The 20,624-nt window shown below is 34.1% G+C and overlaps 2 protein-coding genes across 2 annotated transcripts in view; one reads left to right on the forward strand and one right to left on the reverse strand.

Annotated features, from left to right (window-relative positions):
- The first annotated feature begins 30 nt into the window (after window positions 1-30).
- Window positions 31-12,450, forward strand: LOC126829711 (cilia- and flagella-associated protein 45). The gene is made up of 10 exons (XM_050559804.1): window positions 31-152; window positions 829-1,124; window positions 1,471-1,615; window positions 2,072-2,242; window positions 4,285-4,494; window positions 4,943-5,080; window positions 6,036-6,143; window positions 6,576-6,883; window positions 7,669-7,893; window positions 8,670-12,450. The coding sequence occupies exons 1-10, from the start codon at window positions 150-152 to the stop codon at window positions 8,743-8,745; spliced, it is 1,680 nt and encodes a 559-aa protein (XP_050415761.1). The 5' UTR covers window positions 31-149; the 3' UTR covers window positions 8,746-12,450.
- A 1,541-nt stretch (window positions 12,451-13,991) lies between these two features.
- The window catches only part of LOC126829704 (uncharacterized), a 32,225-nt gene continuing 25,592 nt past the window's right edge, over window positions 13,992-20,624 (reverse strand). The window contains exons 30-34 of the mRNA XM_050559791.2: window positions 19,798-19,902; window positions 19,344-19,669; window positions 17,691-17,811; window positions 16,350-16,514; window positions 13,992-15,454 (exon numbers count right to left, since the gene is read on the reverse strand). Coding sequence (XP_050415748.1) covers window positions 15,365-15,454; window positions 16,350-16,514; window positions 17,691-17,811; window positions 19,344-19,669; window positions 19,798-19,902 — 807 coding nt within the window. The 3' untranslated portion in view covers window positions 13,992-15,364. The remainder of the gene's footprint in view (window positions 15,455-16,349; window positions 16,515-17,690; window positions 17,812-19,343; window positions 19,670-19,797; window positions 19,903-20,624) is intronic.

Below are 20,624 nucleotides of genomic sequence, written 5' to 3' on the forward strand. Positions count from 1 at the left end.
CCTGCGTTTATATCATGCGCATGCGTAATTCTATAGCAACCGGTATAGTAAATAATGAGCTGAGATTGACAACACAAAGTCAGTGCATTTCGATCAAGTATTTGTGCCTAGCATTCGCTTCTAAGTAGACTAACTGATCAACATCCAACATGGTAAGTACATTTTATGCACAGCGGTTATATAAAACCCTAATAAGGTGACAAAAACTAAGATCTTCTGCTTATTTAAGACATTCATTGTTTGTGACATCTTGACATCGTGAACTCCTCACAAGCTCAAGGCTCAAGTGAAAAAAAGGTAATATGGATTGACGAGTATGATTTTTAATGGTCCGAGGACGCGTACACTTTCGTTTCCTTCGTTTTGCCCAGATACAGTGGGCTAATACAACAAGATAGAAAGGGTACAAGAGCAGAAACAAACAAAAAACTTTTTAAAACCTGGAATTGGACGGCAACAGCCACTCACCCACTGAGTACTGACTGTTTAACTCAGACATAACTGATTTAAATATAATAAAGTGATTTTCTATTATTAATGACACTAAAAAAAAGCTCCTGTGGCCTTTGTAGAATATTAAACACCATCTTTCTTATTTATAATACCCAAGGTATATCTAATTTATATGGTAGAATGAAAAATCCAACCTTATCTTAGTATAGTAGGCCTAGTGGCTTGAGTTGATAGGATTATATAAAGTAAACATTGTTGATGCTTGAAAATGAACAATTCAAATATAGTCACCATCTATATAGGTTGTTTTGAGGGACTTGATCAAATGATTGTCAATGTGACAGGTATCTAAGCTTACGTTTTCAATTTTTACAGCCAGGCAGTGCCATCTCTGCCGGAAGTAGTTCAGCTTCGTCTGCTACACGTCGTGCTAAAACACGTCAATATCGAGTTGTGAGCCATCATTCTCAAGTGGATGAAACTTTATTTGGAGAATCGGATCATGTCACAAAGAGAAATGAAATGTTGAAAGATAAGTGGGCAAATGGCGGAACAGATATCCAAAAGCAAGCCAATGAAAGAAATATAAGACGAAAGAGTGGAGGCAGAAATGGCAAAAATAATCGTGAAACAGTTCAAGTTATTACTAAAGATTTAATTAGAAATTTAGTGTAAGTTCACTACAGTATTTTGTTTTAAAGTTAAATCGAGGTATCAAGCATATTTACTTTGTAGGCCTGCTGGAAACTATATTAATATTATATCCAATGCCTTTTTTTAAGAACATGTAATGTTTAGCTTATAATGTTTTATTGTCTGGCAACATAAGTTTATAAAACCTCGTAAATGTAAATTCTCAAGTCTGATATAGTTCAGATTTTTTTACTTTTTTACATAAAATGGTATCATTATGATGAATATTACAGTGTACCTACAATGTAAATTCTCAAGTCTGATATAGTTCAGATTTTTTTTACTTTTTTACATTAAATTGTATCATTGTGATGAATATTACAGTGTACCTACAGAAGATCCAAGTGGACAGAGCATGGTGATGTCACGATCAGATTATTATCGCATTTTACAGGCGGCTCGGGTTTATTCTAAAGAAGAAAAACAAGCTCAGTTAGAGATGTTAAAAAGACAAAAAGAACAAGCCATGGTTAGTGTTTCATTCTTTGTCGAGTGGACGTTAAACCCCATTTCTTTCTCTCTATGAGTGTAGACTACACTCAGAATTTTATCAAGCAGAAATAAATCAACATCTTTTCTGCCAGGCCAATTGTCTAAGCAAAACTTTTTCAAACCCATGGAGCACACATATTGTTAATGCTAGGTTCCCACAGGACAATTGAAATTATCGTGGTTTTAATCATGGAGTAATTATGGTGATCCTATTAGGCCTTACCATATATTAAAGTCAATCGTGTTGACTGATCCAAACATATTCGAACATATTTGTTAGTACCAGATCAAGGACTCAATAGAGATAATCCTATTGTAAATCATCTCACAGCAGTGGGAACTTGAATAAGTAGAGATATTTGTTAAGCACAGACAAAACTGAGTTTGTTTATAATATTTTATTTTTTCATGGTACTATATGTTGTATTTGCAGGATGATGCCCAAGAAAGGAAGAATTTTATGAAATCAAAAGATTTAAATCGGCAGAAAAATGAAAAGTTAAATGAATTGGAAGTGGAAGCCAAAGAGAAATCTGAGCATTTATTGGCAAAAGCTAACGATATGAGACAGGAGCAGGAAGATGAAATTAAACATTTAAATGAAGTAAGTTAGTCTGTAACACGTTGTGCATAAAACTTCAAGGAACATGTAACTCTGGAACACTGTGTTGTTATAACTATATTATATGTGGAATACAGGAAACTACTACATCTGTGATAGTACATTATGAGTTATTATAATATTTACAGTCAGAGTTTAACAAGCCTAGAACTCTACATGTTGTCTCTATCCTGGCCTCTAAGTCGCAGCAGATACAGTAACACATCCCTCTAGGAACGTCAATGATGTCTGAGTCCCGGCCTCTAAGCCGAGGTGGCTCAACGTCCCTCTAAGACCGCTCTATGATGTCTATATGAACTCCACTAGGAACACTCAATAATGTCTGAAAATACCTTAAGAGTCCCAAAGGTGGCAAGAGCCACACGCGTCTTGATAGTTTAACATGATGTTCTCCTCCGGACTGTAAGCCCACATGATGTCTGAAGGGAAATTTAACCCTGCTCTTTCTTATAATATAAAAAGTATAGATAAGTCAGCTATTAGGGTGGGTCAGTTACCATTTTTGGGTAACTGTTTCATATGTTCATCAGTATACATCAATGTTATTCTATTTAATTTGACTAGTCTGTAACCTACTTTCAGAAATTGATGGCAGGAACTGTCAGTGATTTAGTCTAAGAAAGTTGAATTTTGCACAATAAACACTTAGCCCAGTTCTCATTGTCACCCATTTGTTTAACCACTCCAATATATTAAACAGGACACCTTTCATAGAATTAAAATAACCCCTATAGTATTACAAGACTTCCCACTACAAATGAGGCATTGGATGACTATATGTAGTAGTCTGAGTACATGTCATCTTTCAACATCTACTTCAGTCCCAACAGTTGAGTACAAAATAATCACCTGAAATGACAGCATTTTTATATGTCTGCATTTTAATGTGCTCATATTATTGTAACCATGTCGAGTAAAACGACGACCCCCATTGATATTCAGTGATTTCCATAATAACATTCAGAGTTATTCTACTTTGATGCATATCGTGGTAGCACCAATTATAATTATTTGGATGACGGTAGTTAGTTGCGTGTCAGCATATGTAACATTGCCTGGCAACCCATGGTTAATATACAATATTTAAGAATTTTTATAAATATTTAGACGACTGGTTACAAGTCTAGAAGTAAGTCTATAATCTGGTTATTTAATGAATTTAGAGAGGCATTAGCAGTTTAAAATTTTGGCCGGGTGGTAAATGATTTTTGATCTTAGGTGATTGACTACATAGAGTTCTGTGATGAATGTTCAAATTAGGTTGTATTCAAATTGGAGAGAAGTCTGTCATTAAGATATAAATATTCGAAATTGTATGCAGAATTTGAACAGATTTTCTTGATCTAAAAAAAACCCAAACCTTTCTGTCAGTTTAATAGACATAAATTTGTTTGTACTTTCCAAGAAATCTAAGAAGCGTACTCACATTCATTACTTGGATTTTCGATATATAGCGTATGTAAGGTTATTTTAAATATGATATTCACAATCGATTAGGACCATGGTGAGTAAAATGCTGGCTTGCTAGCCTGGATGTTGTGAGTTTGATCCCAGTGTTGGCCTAGAAAAGTCATCAGGATTTTCCGGCGTGGTTTCCCTTGTCAGTAGGGCAGGATGGAGGGCATGACAAGGGCAGCTGTCTACTCATTCGGATGGTCTAAAAACAGAGGTCCCGTAAAAGATCCCTTGGTAGTTGAAATCTGATATAAGAGTAGATTGTAGCACCACTGTCCGGGCAAAATTTCCCTCATCATAGCACACTGTATGGCGTATGCCCATCTTCATTAGCCCAGTCAGAGCAGAACAGTGGGGCATTAAACCCCATTTCATTTCATCTTTCACAATCAATTTTTTTTTTTAATTGATAATGCCTCTTTAAATTCACATTTTGTTTTTAAACAGTTCCTTTTATGCCTGACAAAACACACTTCTGCATGTTTATTTATTTAAATTTCTGTTACTGTTTTTTAAATCAATTGCTATCATCTCATCACATGCTGTAATTATAAAATCTGTTTTTATAGTTGATATTAAATGCTAAATGTCATGCCATAAGAGATGCCCAGATAGTAGAAAAGAAACATATCGTTGGAGAAATGTCAGAAGAGGAGAAGCGATTGGATAAGATGATGGAGGTAGATCGACAGAATGGCATCTTGATACAAGAAGAAATTGAGAAAAGGAGGAAAGAAGAACAGCTAATTGGTGCCGCTAAATTAATGGAGCAAATTCAAGTAAGATATATTAATGATTTATATTAGTTGTCTCATATAAAGCTGATTTTACTATTTGAATTTTCTAATTTATTATTAGAATGCTATTGGAATATTCTAATTCATTATTAGAATGCTATTGGAATATGCTAATTCACTATTAGAATGCTATTCAAATATTCTAATTCATTTTTAGAATGCTATTCAAATATTCTAATCCATCTTTAGAATGCTATTAAAATATTCTAATTCATTTTGAGAATGCTATTAAAATATTCTAATTCATGATTAGAATGCTTAAAAAATAATTGATTTCATTAAAAAAAAAAAATTATTAGATATTTCTTATTGCAGACAGCTGGTTAAATTCACAAAAATTTAACCAACATAGAATAACAAATATTTTTCCACATAATGTTCTACATTCATGCTACTAGATATACAGAAATTTGTGTTTATTTTTTGTTAGGAAAATGAACAAGAGCATTTGTTTGAATTAGAACGTAAAGATCAGGAAAATATGCACATGCAGAAATACATCGAAAAACTCATGATAGAAGATCATGTTAGTCTGGAGAAGAAAAAACATGAACAGTCAGCTCTACGGGTAAGTCTTCACTTGGATATAAATCTGGGTAGATTTTAGGTGTTGTTATAATTTAAGCATACATCAGTCATTGTATTATTATCAACATCATGCTGCATATTATAAAACCTGAGTAGCTTACAGCTTTATTGTATTTTTAGTGAAATAAAATGGGGTTTAATTTGAGATCAATTTTTCCCAATCCAACAATGCGAGCCGGACATACGCCATGCAGTGTGCTATGAAAGAAACTTGTCCTGCCAGCGGCACTATAGTCTACCCTTATTTCGATTAACAACTATTAGGGGATATTTAACCTGTTGCCAATGGTATATACATGGGACCACAGATTGCTCCATCCGAATGAAGAGACATTTTTTTTATTGCTACTGAGTCACTGACGAGGAAACTCCAAAAGATCAAACCTGGGAACACCTAGTTAGTGATGGATTGCTTAGTACCTGACAATTTGATTAAAATCTAATGTCTTCAGCTGTCTCAATGGCGGCATTTTGAATATATGTAGTGTAGAAAACCAGAGCCTTGAATGTTCACTAAACTAAATAAAAAAAATAAGCTTAAAAAAGTTAAAGATATATTATGTAAGAGCTAAATCTTTTTCTGGCTTCAAATGTTATTTTAATTTTTTTCGATATTTTTTCACATGACAAGCCCATAATCAACTCTCTAGGGCATCAGATAGATTAGAACTTTGATATTTAATGGATTATAACCCTTTTGGTGTAGAATGATAAAATGGACTTGACAATCAAGACTATATTGTCAAAACTATAAACACTCATAACTTTGCTTTATCTATATTTTATAAAATGCATCTTTAAAAAAAGTTAAATTTTAGACACAAGCCAGATGACACGCTAGGTTTTACAGAAGTGACTTCACTTACTCGTCAGTATTTTGGTCGCAAGCCTAATGACGTCCCAAATATTACAAATATCAATATTTTATTTTACAGGAAGAGTTAAATAAAGCTAATGATGAAATTTTACGTCGTAAAATCACCAAGAAGGATCAAGAGAAGATGGAAGAAATCAAAGTTATTGAATACCAGAAAAAGAAAGCGGTGAGTTTAATTTGAACTTAATCATTTATTTTTTAACATTAAATATTGGATCAGAATTAAGCATGTAGAGATGTTGATATGTCTTTATTACAATATCATTATTACCAATAGCAAGATGGTTGGATTGCCGAATGGTTAGCACGTGCGAGCTGTATCATAAGGTCTGTCATTGAGTCATCTGGCGTTTCGATTCCCCAATTGTACGTGACAAGGAGTAGGGTCGTTTGTCCAAACTTGTGGGTTTTCTCCGGGTCCTACGGTTTCCTCCCACTGCTAAAGACCCCTACGGGCAAGGAAATTATTGAAATAAAATTGAACCATGTGTTAGTCCCAAAATGACCTGGTTTGTGTTGATTGGACATTAGATAATTAATGACAAGGTAACTGAAAATCCCACCCCTGTTGTTTAATGTATAAATGATATTCTAACAGGAACGTGAAGCGGCATATGAATTAGAACAAGAAAGAGTTCGTTTGGAGAAAGAGCGTGAAGTTGCCAGACTACGAACATTACAGGAACGTGCTCGTGATGAACAGTCTGAGCGTGATGCTCTTCGCGCTAAACGTGCTCAGGAACAGACAGAAAGAGAATGGAGAAAGAAGGAACGACAAGTTGCCCAGAGGAAAGCAGACGTAGAGGCCAGTCTGAAATTAGCCCGAGCCAATCAAATGAATGAGAAAGAACATTATCTGGGTGTACAAGCTCAACGTGAACGAGCTGAGTTTGAACGTGTTCTCCAGTAAGAATATTTTCTCTCTTTGTTTTACCCGATGTATCTAGATGCTTCATTAAACCAGCTCATGGTGACTAGTAGAGCCATGTTGAATATTTTTACTGTTTGCTTTACCCCAGGTATCTTAGATGCTTCATTAAACCAGCTCCTGGTGACTAGTAGAGCTGTGTTGAAGGAGGCAACCTTTATCCCTGTGAAGATATGGGATATTTCACACATTCTCTTGTTGTGAACTGGGGGTTGAGTGTCCGAATTGTTCACCGCTTGGGCTTTAGATTGTATGGTCTGTCATCATTGAGTTAAGTGGTATGGTTTTGATTCCAACCTTGTACGTAACAAGGACTACAGTCATCTGTGTCAAAACTCGTGGGTTTTCCCCGGGTTCTTCTCACTGCTAAAGACCCCTAACCGTAGGTTAGTCCCAAAATGACCAAGTTTGTATCAGGTGGAAGTTAAACCCCATTTCTCTCCTTTGCAACCCAGACCTAATCTCATTCCACATTTATTAGATTTTATTGACAAAAGTTTTTGTATCTAAGTTTGACTTTTCCTTGGTTCCTGTCAATATTAGCATTTTGGCTTGTCAGGTTGGCTAACATGTGCGATGTAGATCATAACCTGTGATTTGCATGTAACCAACTTAACCTCATGGGTTTTCTCCAGATAATGTGTCACACAAAATGACAAGCATCTGAGAAATTATCTAACAAGGCCTGAATCTGTGCCAGACAATGAACCTTATTTCCAAACTTGCTTAAATTTCTAATTTACTTGCATTGATTTATTTATAGAGCCCAGAAAGAATTATTAGAAAAAGAGAAGCTTGAAGAGATAGAACTACAAAAACGACGTCATGTACATGCTGATGATATCCGTAATCAGATACAGACCAAGGAGAAACAGAGGATAGTTGAAAGGAACCTCTTCTTCGAGGAAGGTATTAAACTGGATGTGGAGGCGCGACAACGTCGACTGAAACTTGAAGAGGTTAAACGTCGTAAATTAGAGGAACTAAGGTCAGTACAAGAAATTATCTTCTCTTTTATATCCTTTGTTTTAATCCTTGGGTGCTTCGAGAAGAAGGGGGGTTGGATGGCTGAATGGTTAGCGTGCGCGCGCTGTATCATAAAGTCTGTCATTGAGTCGACTGGCGTGGTTTCGAATCCCCGGTTGTACGTGGCAAGGAGTAGGGTCGCCTGTCCAACCTCGTGGGTTTTCTCCGGGTCCTCCGGTTTCCTCCCACTGCTAAAGACCCCTACGCGCAAGCGAATTATGTAAATAAAATTAAACCATATGTTAGTCCCGAAATGACCTAGTTTGTGTCGAGTGGACGTTAAACCCCATTTCTCTCTCTCTCTCTCTCTCGCTTCAAGAAGAGGGGGTTGGATGGCTGTACTAAATGAAGTTTCCAAAGCATATCTCATAAGCCATTAAAGATAACCTATTATAGTAGTTGTGCCTTTTGCGAATGGTTAACATGTGCACGTTTGATCAGTAGGTCTGTCATTGAGTGAAGTGGCATGGTTTCAATTTCTCGCTTGCATGTGACACAACCTTGTGGGTTTTCTCCAGGTCCTCCGATTTCCTCCCACTGCTAAAGCAAATTAATGGAATAAAAATTGAACCATATGTTCAGTCCCAAAATGACTTAGTTTGTGTCGAGTGTATGTTAAATCCTATTTCTCTTTAATAATTTTGTGTTTCCACGGAAACAGATTTGACTTAGTTCTTGTTAAACAATCTCATATTTATTCTTGTTAAACAATCTCATATTTTTTTTGTATTTGAACAGGTCTGCTGGTATACCAGAGAAATATTTGGCACAAGTGGAAAGAAAAGTTAATCAGCCCCAACACATAACAACATAAAAACACAGATCACAAAAAAAAACATTTCACATCAAAATTACCTTTAAAAAAAACTATTAATCAAACTTTACTGATGTAAAGAATCTTCTAAATTTACTGTGTTATGTTGCCGAGATCAAACTGGAATGTCTTGCAGGAGGTCTGGACATATTGTTTTATTTTCCTTATCTATAATCATTACTTCGAACAGAGATAACTGCTTCACGAATCAAAGAAGAATCGAAATTTGAAATGTTAATTTCTTGATGCTATCTGAAATCGTACTATGATTGAAGTCATTCCCTCATCTTGGTCCTCCCCTCAGACACTGTGAGTTCATGGGCAAATCCGTTATTTTAATTTGTGTCTGGTTGTTGTATACTGAGGAGATGGCGATGATGGGTTTCTTCGCTCATACCGATTGAAAAAAACTATCAGGTCTGTAGAGTTTTTTTTAGTGAAAAAGCTTTTCCTTTGAGAAATAAATGAGTCAAATTAAATCAGCATTATTTAATATAACACTTCCATTTATATATTTATCAACTTTGTTTCTCCATGTTTAATCCTCTTTGGTCCCACACGCACTGATATACATGGCCGTGGTCATGTTTTACATAGAACTGACCCACCTATTATGTAAATATTATAAGATAGAATAAGTATATAATGTAGATTCTATTCCAGGTTTTTGTGATATGTAAATAGCAGATTTAATATTATTTGTATATAGAATAAGTCTTAATATTTATTTTAACCTCATTTTTAATTCAAAATGAATAACAATTTGTCAATGACAAAAATTAGAAACCAATTTTATTAGTAAACATACATTTATTTATTTTTTTTCCATGGTTTTAATTTTAGAAAAAAAGGATACATTTTTAGAGAAAGATTCTTAAAGAATATTAACCATGAACTTATTATTTTTACCTTAATTCAGTGTTTTAAGATAATAACAAAGCTCTTCAGCTCATAAACTTTCGATACTTGTAATTTGGTCCTAAGTCAGATTATTAAATGTGAAATTGTAAATGCCATCAGGCTGGGTTTCTCCCTGACCTGTCATTACAGACAGAAGTGACTTTCCATAAAAATGGGGTTCTAGGACAATCCCTGTTAAAACAAAAACATTTTATTTTACTGAATGAGAAATTTAGATTGAGGTAAACCTGAATGTTCTGTCCAAATTTGATGCTGTTGAAATTTAAAAAAAAAAAATCAATCTTGCTATATCTGTTTTGGAACAATTTGTGAATCTATACAGGAGCTTTTGATTCCTAAAACAGGATAATATTTTGTTTAACAGTACATATAGGATGATATCGATCTGTTATACTGTAATAGTGACAAATATATTTTAATAACGGTTATACATTAACATGAAATTGTATCATAATACAGTATTATTGCCCCGGGCACCTAAACCTGGTGAACACTCTGCAGGTCAGAATCTTTAAGTAGTTTTTTTTTTCAAATTGGCTGGGGTCTTGTATAAAACCCCATTTGTTTGGCGCAATACAGCCCTGTTGGAGCTAATGTGCCTTAAAACTAACATTTCATTCATTTCAAACTTGCTGGAATTGTTGGATCACACATGAACCATATCGAAACACAGGGCGGAACAACAAAACTTGATAAAATCCTGTCTTTTTTTTAAATTTTTTTTCAAACATGCTGGAAATACTGGTCACCCAAACCTGGTAAAACACTCTACATGTTCAAATTTCTTAAAAGAAAAAAAAACAATTTTCAAACTTGTTGGGATTGTCTGAATACATAAACATGAACCATATGAAAACTCAGGGTCAGGGTAAAATAAACCTGGTAAACACTCTGCAGGCCAGGGCCAGAGTTTTTAAGATAAACTTGCTGGGATTATTTGAGTATAGATATTTGTTTAAAACATGCCGTTATTATTTGAGTATAGAGATTTTTTTTAAAACTTGCTGGGATTATTTTAGTATACATACTTATTTACTTTGAACTTAAACCACAAACAGTTGACTTAAACCCAGTGTAAGATCTGTTGATGGATTAAAGTGTTGAATTAATCAGATAAGGCAATTAAAGAGTAATTTTAGTAAATAAAATTATATTTAACTGTTTGTTAGCTTAATTAACAGTTTAATCCTATCAATAAAAATGATTTTCGCGGAGTTTTAAGTTGGCTGTTTGGTGGGTAACGTTCATAGTATATAAGTTAGTTAGAAACGTGATAACAATAAAATCATTACAAGTGACCAGTTCTTCACAAAAACATTTGAGATTATGGTTTTGATCTGCCACTCAGTGGAATACATAATGATAGAACAAGACTTTGTCCCCAGTGTAAAATGTTGACTAGTTTTATAATAGTAGAATTACCCAAAGTTTTAATACGAGTAATAAATAACTACTTTTGTTTTCTTAAATGTAAGTATTTTCAAAAATGTATTTAAAAACAGATATGGATGATTGTTAATGGGAATATAACATTAAGAATGATAAGATAGTGCCATCTTGTATAATGAAATGGTTTTCCAACATGGGAATTACAATATTCTATTACGGAACTCTATATATACTGGTATATAGCACATTCCCTTGCATTATTTTTATAAACATTATTTTTAGTCATTCTATTACAGGTTTGGGGTCATGAATTTTTTTAAAACTTGTTAGTAACTTTTAAGCCATGCATTTAGTATTTGGAGAGTTATTGCAACTGCCATTGACTCTTTTTTTTTTGAGAAAGTTTTTCAAATTTGCTTAGATTATTTATCTAGTAATAATGATGAAATGACGATAAATGTGCATCAAATTTACTTGCAGTTATAGACCATGTCATCAAAGCCTTGATAGTTTGTGGGGATTTTTTCGAACTTGCTGGAATTGTATTGCATCCATTATTTACACTAGTTATTTTCCTTCCTACTGAAGGCTTGTTATTATCAAGAGACTAGAGCGTTTTTGTTTTTTTCAAATTCTACAAGGGGACACATCATTGGATGTGTCTGAAATTTTAATAGATTTGTATAGCTTGGACAACTAAGTTGTGTCTGGCAACCTGACCAGAAGAAATTATTAACATTTCTTTTAAAAACAATAATTCAAACAGGCAGTGTTAGGTCAAAAATTGAAGTCATGTTTATTTTTATACCAAGTTGTCAGGGATCAGTTTGTGAACAAGTACATCAGATAGTTGACATTTATTAAAATTAAGTTTTGGTATGAGGTTATATCTTCATACACATATCACTACTAATTTTCTGTAAACTATAGTTGTCCTAGAATAAAACAATGTTGATATTTATAATACATGTAAACTATTCCCGTCCTAGAATAAAACAATGTTGATATTTATAATTTACTGTGAACTATTCCCGTCCTAGAATAAAACAATGTTGATATTTATAATTTACTGTGAACTATTCCCGTCTTGAATAAAACAATGTTGATATTTATAATTTACCTTAAACTATTCCCATCCTAGCTTAAAACAATGTTGATATTTATAATTTACTGTGAACTATTCCCATCTTAGAATAAAAAAATGTTGATATTTATAGTTTACTGTGAACTATTCCCGTCCTAGAATACAACAATGTTGATATATATATATATATATAATTTTACCATATTTTGTTCATATCCTACAATATATTATTAGGTCTTATTTCAATCTGATCACCATTGTAATAACTTCCTGTATCGATGAATGCAGTGATAATAAATTATTATTATACATAGTTTTATTTTATTTTTCAAATTGGTCCACAAAATGTAACTAATTTACCACACCCTAGATGCATCCTACTGATGAATGCCCATGGCATAGAAAATTTACTTATTACCAAAATGGCACTTGGTAGTCGTCTGATTTAAAGTATTGAATTTTCTATTTCCCATTTCCTTTAGAGTGTAATTAGTCATTTGGATGAAATGAAAAAAAAGATGTCTAGCTGGGTATCTTTAGACATTCTTGTAAAAGACAGAATTCTAGGATTAGACAGAAAAACCACTGTCCAGTCAAATTTTCCCCCACTGCACAGTAAATAAAAATAACCAAGAATTGGTCTTTTTATGTCCAAGTAAACATTGGCCCAACTTGATTCCATTCATTCCCAGCCGTCACATGTAGGACCTCACAAGATGTAAAAAGGGCTAACCCTAGCCCTTACCCACAATCTCGAGCAGTAGCCCTGTTTACATCTCACGACCTTGACGTAATCTGCAGGATTTCAAACAGATATTTTATATTTTAGTTCTGAGTACACAGTGCATTTCTTGGCTCGACTATCGCAGACCCAGAACCTTGGACACATGGCGTGTCTCATCAAGTAGAAATGAAATGAAATGGGGTTTAACGTCCTACTGTTTTGCTCCGAACTGGGCTAATGAAGACGGGCATACGCCATACAGTGTGTTATGAGGGAAATTTTGCCCGGACAGTGGCACTACGGCCTACTCTTATATCGAATTCCAACTGTCAAGGGATCTTTTACGTGCACGTCAATGTGTACAAAGGACCTCGGTTTTTCGTCCCATCCGAACGACTAGACAGCTTTCCTTGTCAGCCCATCCGTCCTGCATCACTGACAAGGGGGAACCACGCCGGAAAATCTGGATGAACTTTCTCGGCCAATGCAGGGATCGAACACGCGACCTCCAGGCTAGCGAGCCAGCGTCTTAGCCACTCAGCCACCGTGATCCCCCTCATCAAGTAGAAGCATGAGATAAAAACATATCTTCTCACATGAACTCAACAATCACATTGACTTATGAAAGACGTAACTTTTCACAGGCTCAGGGTCTTTAGCAATGGGAGAAAACCAGAGGACCCAGAGAAATCTCACAAAGTTAGGCAGGCGAATCTATTCTTTGTTACTAACAAACATGAAACCGAAACCATGCCACTTGACTTGTTGACCTATAGCCCACATGTTAGACAGCGACAACCACAATGAAAGTTTTATCATTTTTGGACCCATTTATGACATCAGAAATCCATAATGTCATTAGTCAAGCATGGCACCCCACACAGAAACCTGGGGAAGAAACTGTTATTGATCAAATCATGTACATTTCCACATATTTGTCGACATGGGAAAACACAATCTCGATTCAATTCCATGATAAAACTATGATTTCTATTTCTAGCATGTTGGAAGTTGTTCCAGCAGCAGCTGTCCATTTGGCGTCCAATAGATTTTGTCTTATAAAAAAAACAGGCTGTGATACATAATAATTTTTAATTGATAGATATTAAAAATCAACAACTGTTTAGATAAAATAGGTATTTATTCTTCAACACAAGATAACACAAAAAAAAAAAAAAATTCTTCAAAGACTCAGAAACATCTTAAAGTTACATTTACCTAAAAGAATCATGTATAAAATCATGAATGGATATCTCAAATAATTGGGCATCAGCAGAACAGTTCAATTACTGTATTACAAAAAATTAATGGTACATTGAAAAAATGTTCGTAACAAGACATGCAACAACAAAGGTACACCATTTAAAAATATTATTATATGCTATTTATTATGTATGTAAAGTACTGTCTCACATGACCCCCTCCCCACCTCTGTATCTGCCCCTAAAGCACTGTATCTACATGGCATGCATATGTAAAACACTGACTCTACATGGTATTAATATGAGAAGCATTCTCTACATGGTATTAAATTAATATCTTAAGCACTGTCTCTACATGGTATTAATATGTAAAGCACTGTTTCTACATGATATTAATATGTAAAGCACTGTTTCTACATGATATTAATATGTAAAGCACTGTCTCTACATGACATCACTGTCTCTACATGATATCACTGTTTCTACATGGTATTAATATGTAAAGCACTGTCTCTACAAGGTATTAATATGTAAAGCACTGTTTCTACATAGAGCATAGCACCTATATGGTATTAATATGTAAAGCACTGTTTCCACATGGTATTAATATTTACAGAATTACAGCCTCACATAGTATTAATAAAGCTCTGTCTCTATATTGCAAAATACTATATTCTAAGTAGGCCAGTGCTTGGATAATTGAAACTAGTTACTTTCAATATGATACTATATAAACTAATTCGCATTTGACTGAAATCTTGAAGAACGTCACAAAAATGTAAAACATAACATATGTATGGAAATCTTTAATGAGTCGTAGGTGGATAAACTGAACACAACTACCCAAGTAAAAAGACACAATTTGTTTAATAACTAAGCAAAGAGCCACAACAAAACTTGAATACAGAGTCTAGAGCACAAATGTGCGATTGTAAATGGAAAATCTCTTTAAAAAATAACATTAAAGATACATTATGTAAGATTTAGATAAAGAGCTGACCATTCTTGCTATAATAGCTCAAAAATAGATGATGCATAATTATCTTGTTTATATGATAACGAACGTAATCGAATTCAGGAATAATACTTAGCCACAGCTTAATGTTATTTTTGAAATAGATTTTTCATTTTACACCTGCCTGTAAGTGCACATGGAGCGATAGTAGTCTTTCAAAAACAAAAACTACATCCTATGTGCCTGTCCCCAAAAGAATATTATCTCGGAAAAAAAAAATCTGTAGTGGAAAAGCAGCAATATAACAACAATTGAATTGAAATGAAAAAAAAAATATACTGGAATTACTTAAGAGAAGGGAATTCATCTGGTAGTAGAGTATGAACACGACAGTTTGGACAAGTTGTCTGTTCATTAAACCATTGTCTTATACACTGAAAATTATAAAAAAAAACATAATAAATTATACCATATAAATATCAGTAACTTTTATTATTTAAGATATATTATTAAAACTTTGTAATGTGTAACTATATCATGGCTAACAATATTGTTATCTTTACAAATTATTGATTCTAAATTCATCCTTAAGAAATTTAGCAAGTTATGCAGTTTATTTTGATACGTTAACTGAGTTATAGATTAATACACGTTGGTTATTTACATTTTCTTTGTCATAAACGTATACCATATTTGTTGACCAAATTAGGTAAATCCCTGCCAATATGTGGGGTATGGTGCATGCCCATTCCATATTTGGAATTTAGCTGTAATCAATCTATGACGTAAATCAATTAGGGCTAGGCACCTATAAGAGAGAATAGTTTTAGACACCGTCTGGGTTCTTTAGACGACCATTTCATGATGTAGTAGATTTCCTATGTCTAGCCACGCTGCTTAAACTTGTACAGAAGTGGGATGGATAGAATGACTTTTATGTATACCATACTGTTGTGACAGCAAAAAAATATTGGTGCTTTTGTTACATATGGTGAAGTCCTTAAGAAGAGAGATAAAACAGTAGCCAGTCCAGAGTCAAACAAACCCCTAGGGCCTAAACAATAAGGCCAAAACAAAGATATGTGGCAGCGGTAGTCCCACAAATGACTTCCATAGCAAGTAGTAGATTAGAGAAATAAAAAGTAGGATGTTAAACCCCATCTCATAATGTTTAAAATAGTCCCTATCACCAGGACTTAAGTTATATAGCAATATTGATAACATACTAGTAGTCGCTATCACTATGACTTAAGATATAGCAATAAGGATAACATTCCAGTAGTCTCTATCACCATGACTTAAGATATACAGACAATAATGATAACATACCAGTTCATGGAAACTATGTTTACATTCTAATATACGGACAGGTTGTAGAGATAAATCATCGTGACATATAGCACATGGATCTTCATCTTCCCTAAACAACTCAAGGCCAGGGGTAGATAATCCTTTATTAGTAGTAAAACCAGGTGGCTCTTTAGATTGCTGTACCTATCAATAGAGGTTATATTTATTATAATACATTTTTTATATTCAATCCTTTCTAATATTCAAATGTTCGTTACCAAAGATTAGCCCTGTTCATTAATTCTTTTAAGGGAAAATTTGTCTTGCATCACACTATTATTACAAAATCAGGGGGGTTGGATGGCCGAATGGTTAACATGTGCGCGCTGTATCATAAGGTCTGTCATTGAGTCAACTGGCATAGTTTCGATTCCCCGGTTGTACGTGGCAAGGAGTAGGGTCGTCTGTCCAATCTCGTGGGTTTTCTCCGGGTCCTCCGGTTTACTCCCACTGCTAAAGACCCCTATGCGCAAGCGAATTATTGAAATGAAATTGAACCATGTGTTAGCCTCGAAAAATTTACTAGTTTGAGTGGACGTTAAACCCCATTTCTCTCTCTCTCCCCATTACCAATAGCAAAAAGTGAATCACAATTTAATTTTGATAAATTCTTGTTTAACCCAATTAAAACATATTCAGTTTTATCATCATTGAGTTTTAGAAAAATTTTCAACATTCCATAATCTGATTTCAGAAATAAACATTGCTCCATTTCAAATTTAGAATTAACACAGGAAACAGGGTTTTGGTGTCAAATTGGAATATACAGCTGTGTGTCATCTGCATATAAATGGAAATCAAGATCATGGACAAGGTTTCGAACAAGATCACCTAGAAGTGAAGTATACAAAGTAAATAAAATTGGGCCAAGGACTGAGTCTTGTGGTACACCAAAATCTAATACACATTCAGAATATGATTGATCATTAATTTTATAACAATACTCTGTTTCCATCCACATAAATAGCTTTCTAAAAGTTTTAGTGCAGAACAAATGCCAAATTTAAAACGAAGACAATTTAAATGAATAAAATGATTAACAGTATCAAAAGCAGCAGATAAATTAATAAAATTAATGAAATACAGTGACGATTATCAAGTGAAAGTAAAATGTCCTTAGAAACACATGTCAGAGCAGTATCTGTGCTATGAAACCTTTTGTAAGCACTCTGAAATGGTTCATTTTTGAAAAACTGATTAACCTTAACTAAATTACTACATTTTATCAATGCACTGTGTTCAGAATGGTTATTGTTGCAAAGATAATCCTAAAAATTGAAAAGTTTTGAATGAAAATCAAGAAAGAAGAATAAATTGTACCTGGTTATTTTGTTTCGTAAGTTTTTCTATCACAAAATGTACGATACTTTCAAGTGATAAACCACTCAAACTACCTCCACGTACAATACGTAATTCATGTATCATTTGTCGAAAATCAGACCTGAAATAATTTAAAACTAATTGTCAAACAAGAGTTATATATGAAATAATTATGTGGAATCTACAGGGAGCTGGAATACAGGGTGTTCGATTGTCAGTCTGCAATGTTTTGAAATGATGGAATTGTAATAGAGTGATAAGGAATCAAGTTCTGTCACAGAAAATGGTTATGGTGTAAGCAGAATCATGATATAATCAAATGGTTCAGCTATGGTAATTGCAGTGGACTGTCACATCCGATGTCTGATCACTCCGGATTGCTGTGATATACGACCTGATTTTCATGTCCCGATTTATTTCCTTATTACTTCAGCCAAAAAATCGCTGGTAAATCCGGATTCTGTATGTTCCGGATTACGACATCAATCAGCCGTCCCGTCACATAATTTCCATTGAATCGACACCGTATAATCCGTACTTCAAACGGTGGGTGTGAAGCATCCAATTATCGGTGAGATTAAAACTCAATGGGTGTGAAGCCAGAAAAGATTAACAAGCAATCACCAATCAATTATCGGTGAGATTAAAACTCGCAAGTGCCGGTCTGTGTTGATTACTTTGATAATGTTATAAATTCTTTGTTGATTATTTTACAATTTATAATCTCTTGCAAGAGTGCGCTTGGTATTTGATTTTAGTTACTCATGTCAAATACCGCGACATCATATAAAAATTGCCGCGATTGAAGAATCATTATACATTATTGTATTCAAAATGTCTGAACGTCCTGCAAAGCGTGCCCAAACAGATTTGACATTAGATGTAAAGCGGCAACTTATAGCAGATTTCGAGAAAGTTCCACAACCTGCGCAGAAGGAATTAGCCATTAAGTATTCAATTGGCTGAGCTACAGTGTCAGACATATTAAAGCGTAAAGATGAATTTAAACAGAAGTTTGCCGATAATTTAAACTGCAGTAAGAAACGATTTTACACCAACTCGTGAATATATTGTGCGCATGCATTGTTATTGTTAATTATTTAATGTAATAAAATTTTGAAAGTACAGAAAGTTTAATCATTTTTAAAGGGAATAGCATTCTGGTGAATCGAAGCTACAATATAAAAATACTTCCGGTTTTCGAAGTTACAGTATTTCCGGTTTTGGAGAAAGCTCGGTATTCCCACACGCTGTGTGATCCGAAATATTGTAACGATCCCGTACGATGTCGGGTGTGACAGAGACCACTGTAGTGTACATTAGTTCATCTCAATGAGACACATAATTACATGGAATACCTCTTCTGATTTATGGAATACCTCTTCTGATTTACGAAATACCTCTTCTGATTTATGGTATACCTCTCATGATTTATGAAATACCTCTTCTGATTTATGGCATACCTCTCCTGGTTTATGGAATACTTCTTCAATAAAGACAGGTAAATGGAGCTATATATATATAGAGAGCTAGCATACACAGCCCCATACATGGAACAGATGCTGATTAATAAGACAGAACAAGTCCTGATTATTAAGACAGACAAGTCCTGATTAACAAGACGAAACAAGTTATGAAAAACATAAAACTTACTTGTTATGAGTGGGAAATGTCTTATTTAATGTAGCAATTAGTTTATCCATGCTGGTTTTAGGAGCAGACGATACAGGTGATGGTGGTTCTGGAAACCTGGTACCTGCTACTCCAACAAGTGAGGGTCGTATGGATGTCATCCCAGGTGGAGGAGGTCTATTTAAGGGAGTTTGTTGAACAAAAGTGATGTGTGATCCTGTTTGTAAACCAACTTGTGGTAACATATAAGGAGGCTGTGTTTGTCCCCTAGCAGCAATACCAGGATTATCTGGACCAGAAGGGGAGTTGTTTTGGTTTCTCATCCGGTTGAATCCTTGAGATGGTACCTTGAAATAGATACATTAACGAGACATAATGCCAAATAATATTAAGATAAGATGAAGTAGTTGAGACTAGGTGACACACTGAACAGAACATTTAACAGATTCTTTGAGCTTGAGATTCTTTTACATACCATATTCTGCATTACAGGCAACGGTGGTGGGGAATAAGATATGGGAGGTAACTCTGATAACTTCTTTCCTTCTCCAATCTGTTTTATTTGACTTTCAAACTCCTTCTACAAAATATATAAAATCAGATATTATCGTCAATTTTACAGATCAAAATTCACAATATTAAAGATGCATTAAGTAAGAGCTAAATCTGCATATTGCAGGTCTATTTTCTGGCTTCAAATGTTATAGAAATTATTATTTCGACATTTATTCACATGAAAAGCCCATAGTCAATTCTCTAGACCATTGGATGGCCGAGATTTAAATGGATTTGAACATCACAAAATTTAAAAATTGATAATCAAGTACTGTTGCTACAATAATAAACGATCTGCATGACAGCTTCAAACAGTGATAATTTTGCTCAGAATAAAGCAATTCGAATTAAATTTTCAAAATATTCATTTTTAATTATCTATTTTGAACACTTATAGCAAAAACGACCAGCTCTTTATCTAAATCTTAGATAATGCATCTTTAAGAACACTGGACGACTGGTTTATTTTAATACACATTGAGTCTGTCAGATATTTCTATTTTAACAATATCATGAAGACTCGATAAACAAAATCCTGCATCATTGTACAGGGAAAACTAAGTTATATTTGATTCCATGGAAACACAAAAATTATTAAAAACCGAGAAATTTCTAATTTGCAAAAGGCACAACTACTATAATACAGTGATGCATGTACAGAATTTCATGATTTTATCTTGAACGATTTATGAGATATGCTCTGGAAACAAAACTGGGAGAGACATGCAAACAGACAAACCCTGTTTC

This window comes from Patella vulgata, chromosome 8 (assembly GCF_932274485.2).
Source record: "Patella vulgata chromosome 8, xgPatVulg1.2, whole genome shotgun sequence".
Taxonomy (NCBI): Eukaryota; Metazoa; Mollusca; class Gastropoda; family Patellidae; genus Patella; species Patella vulgata.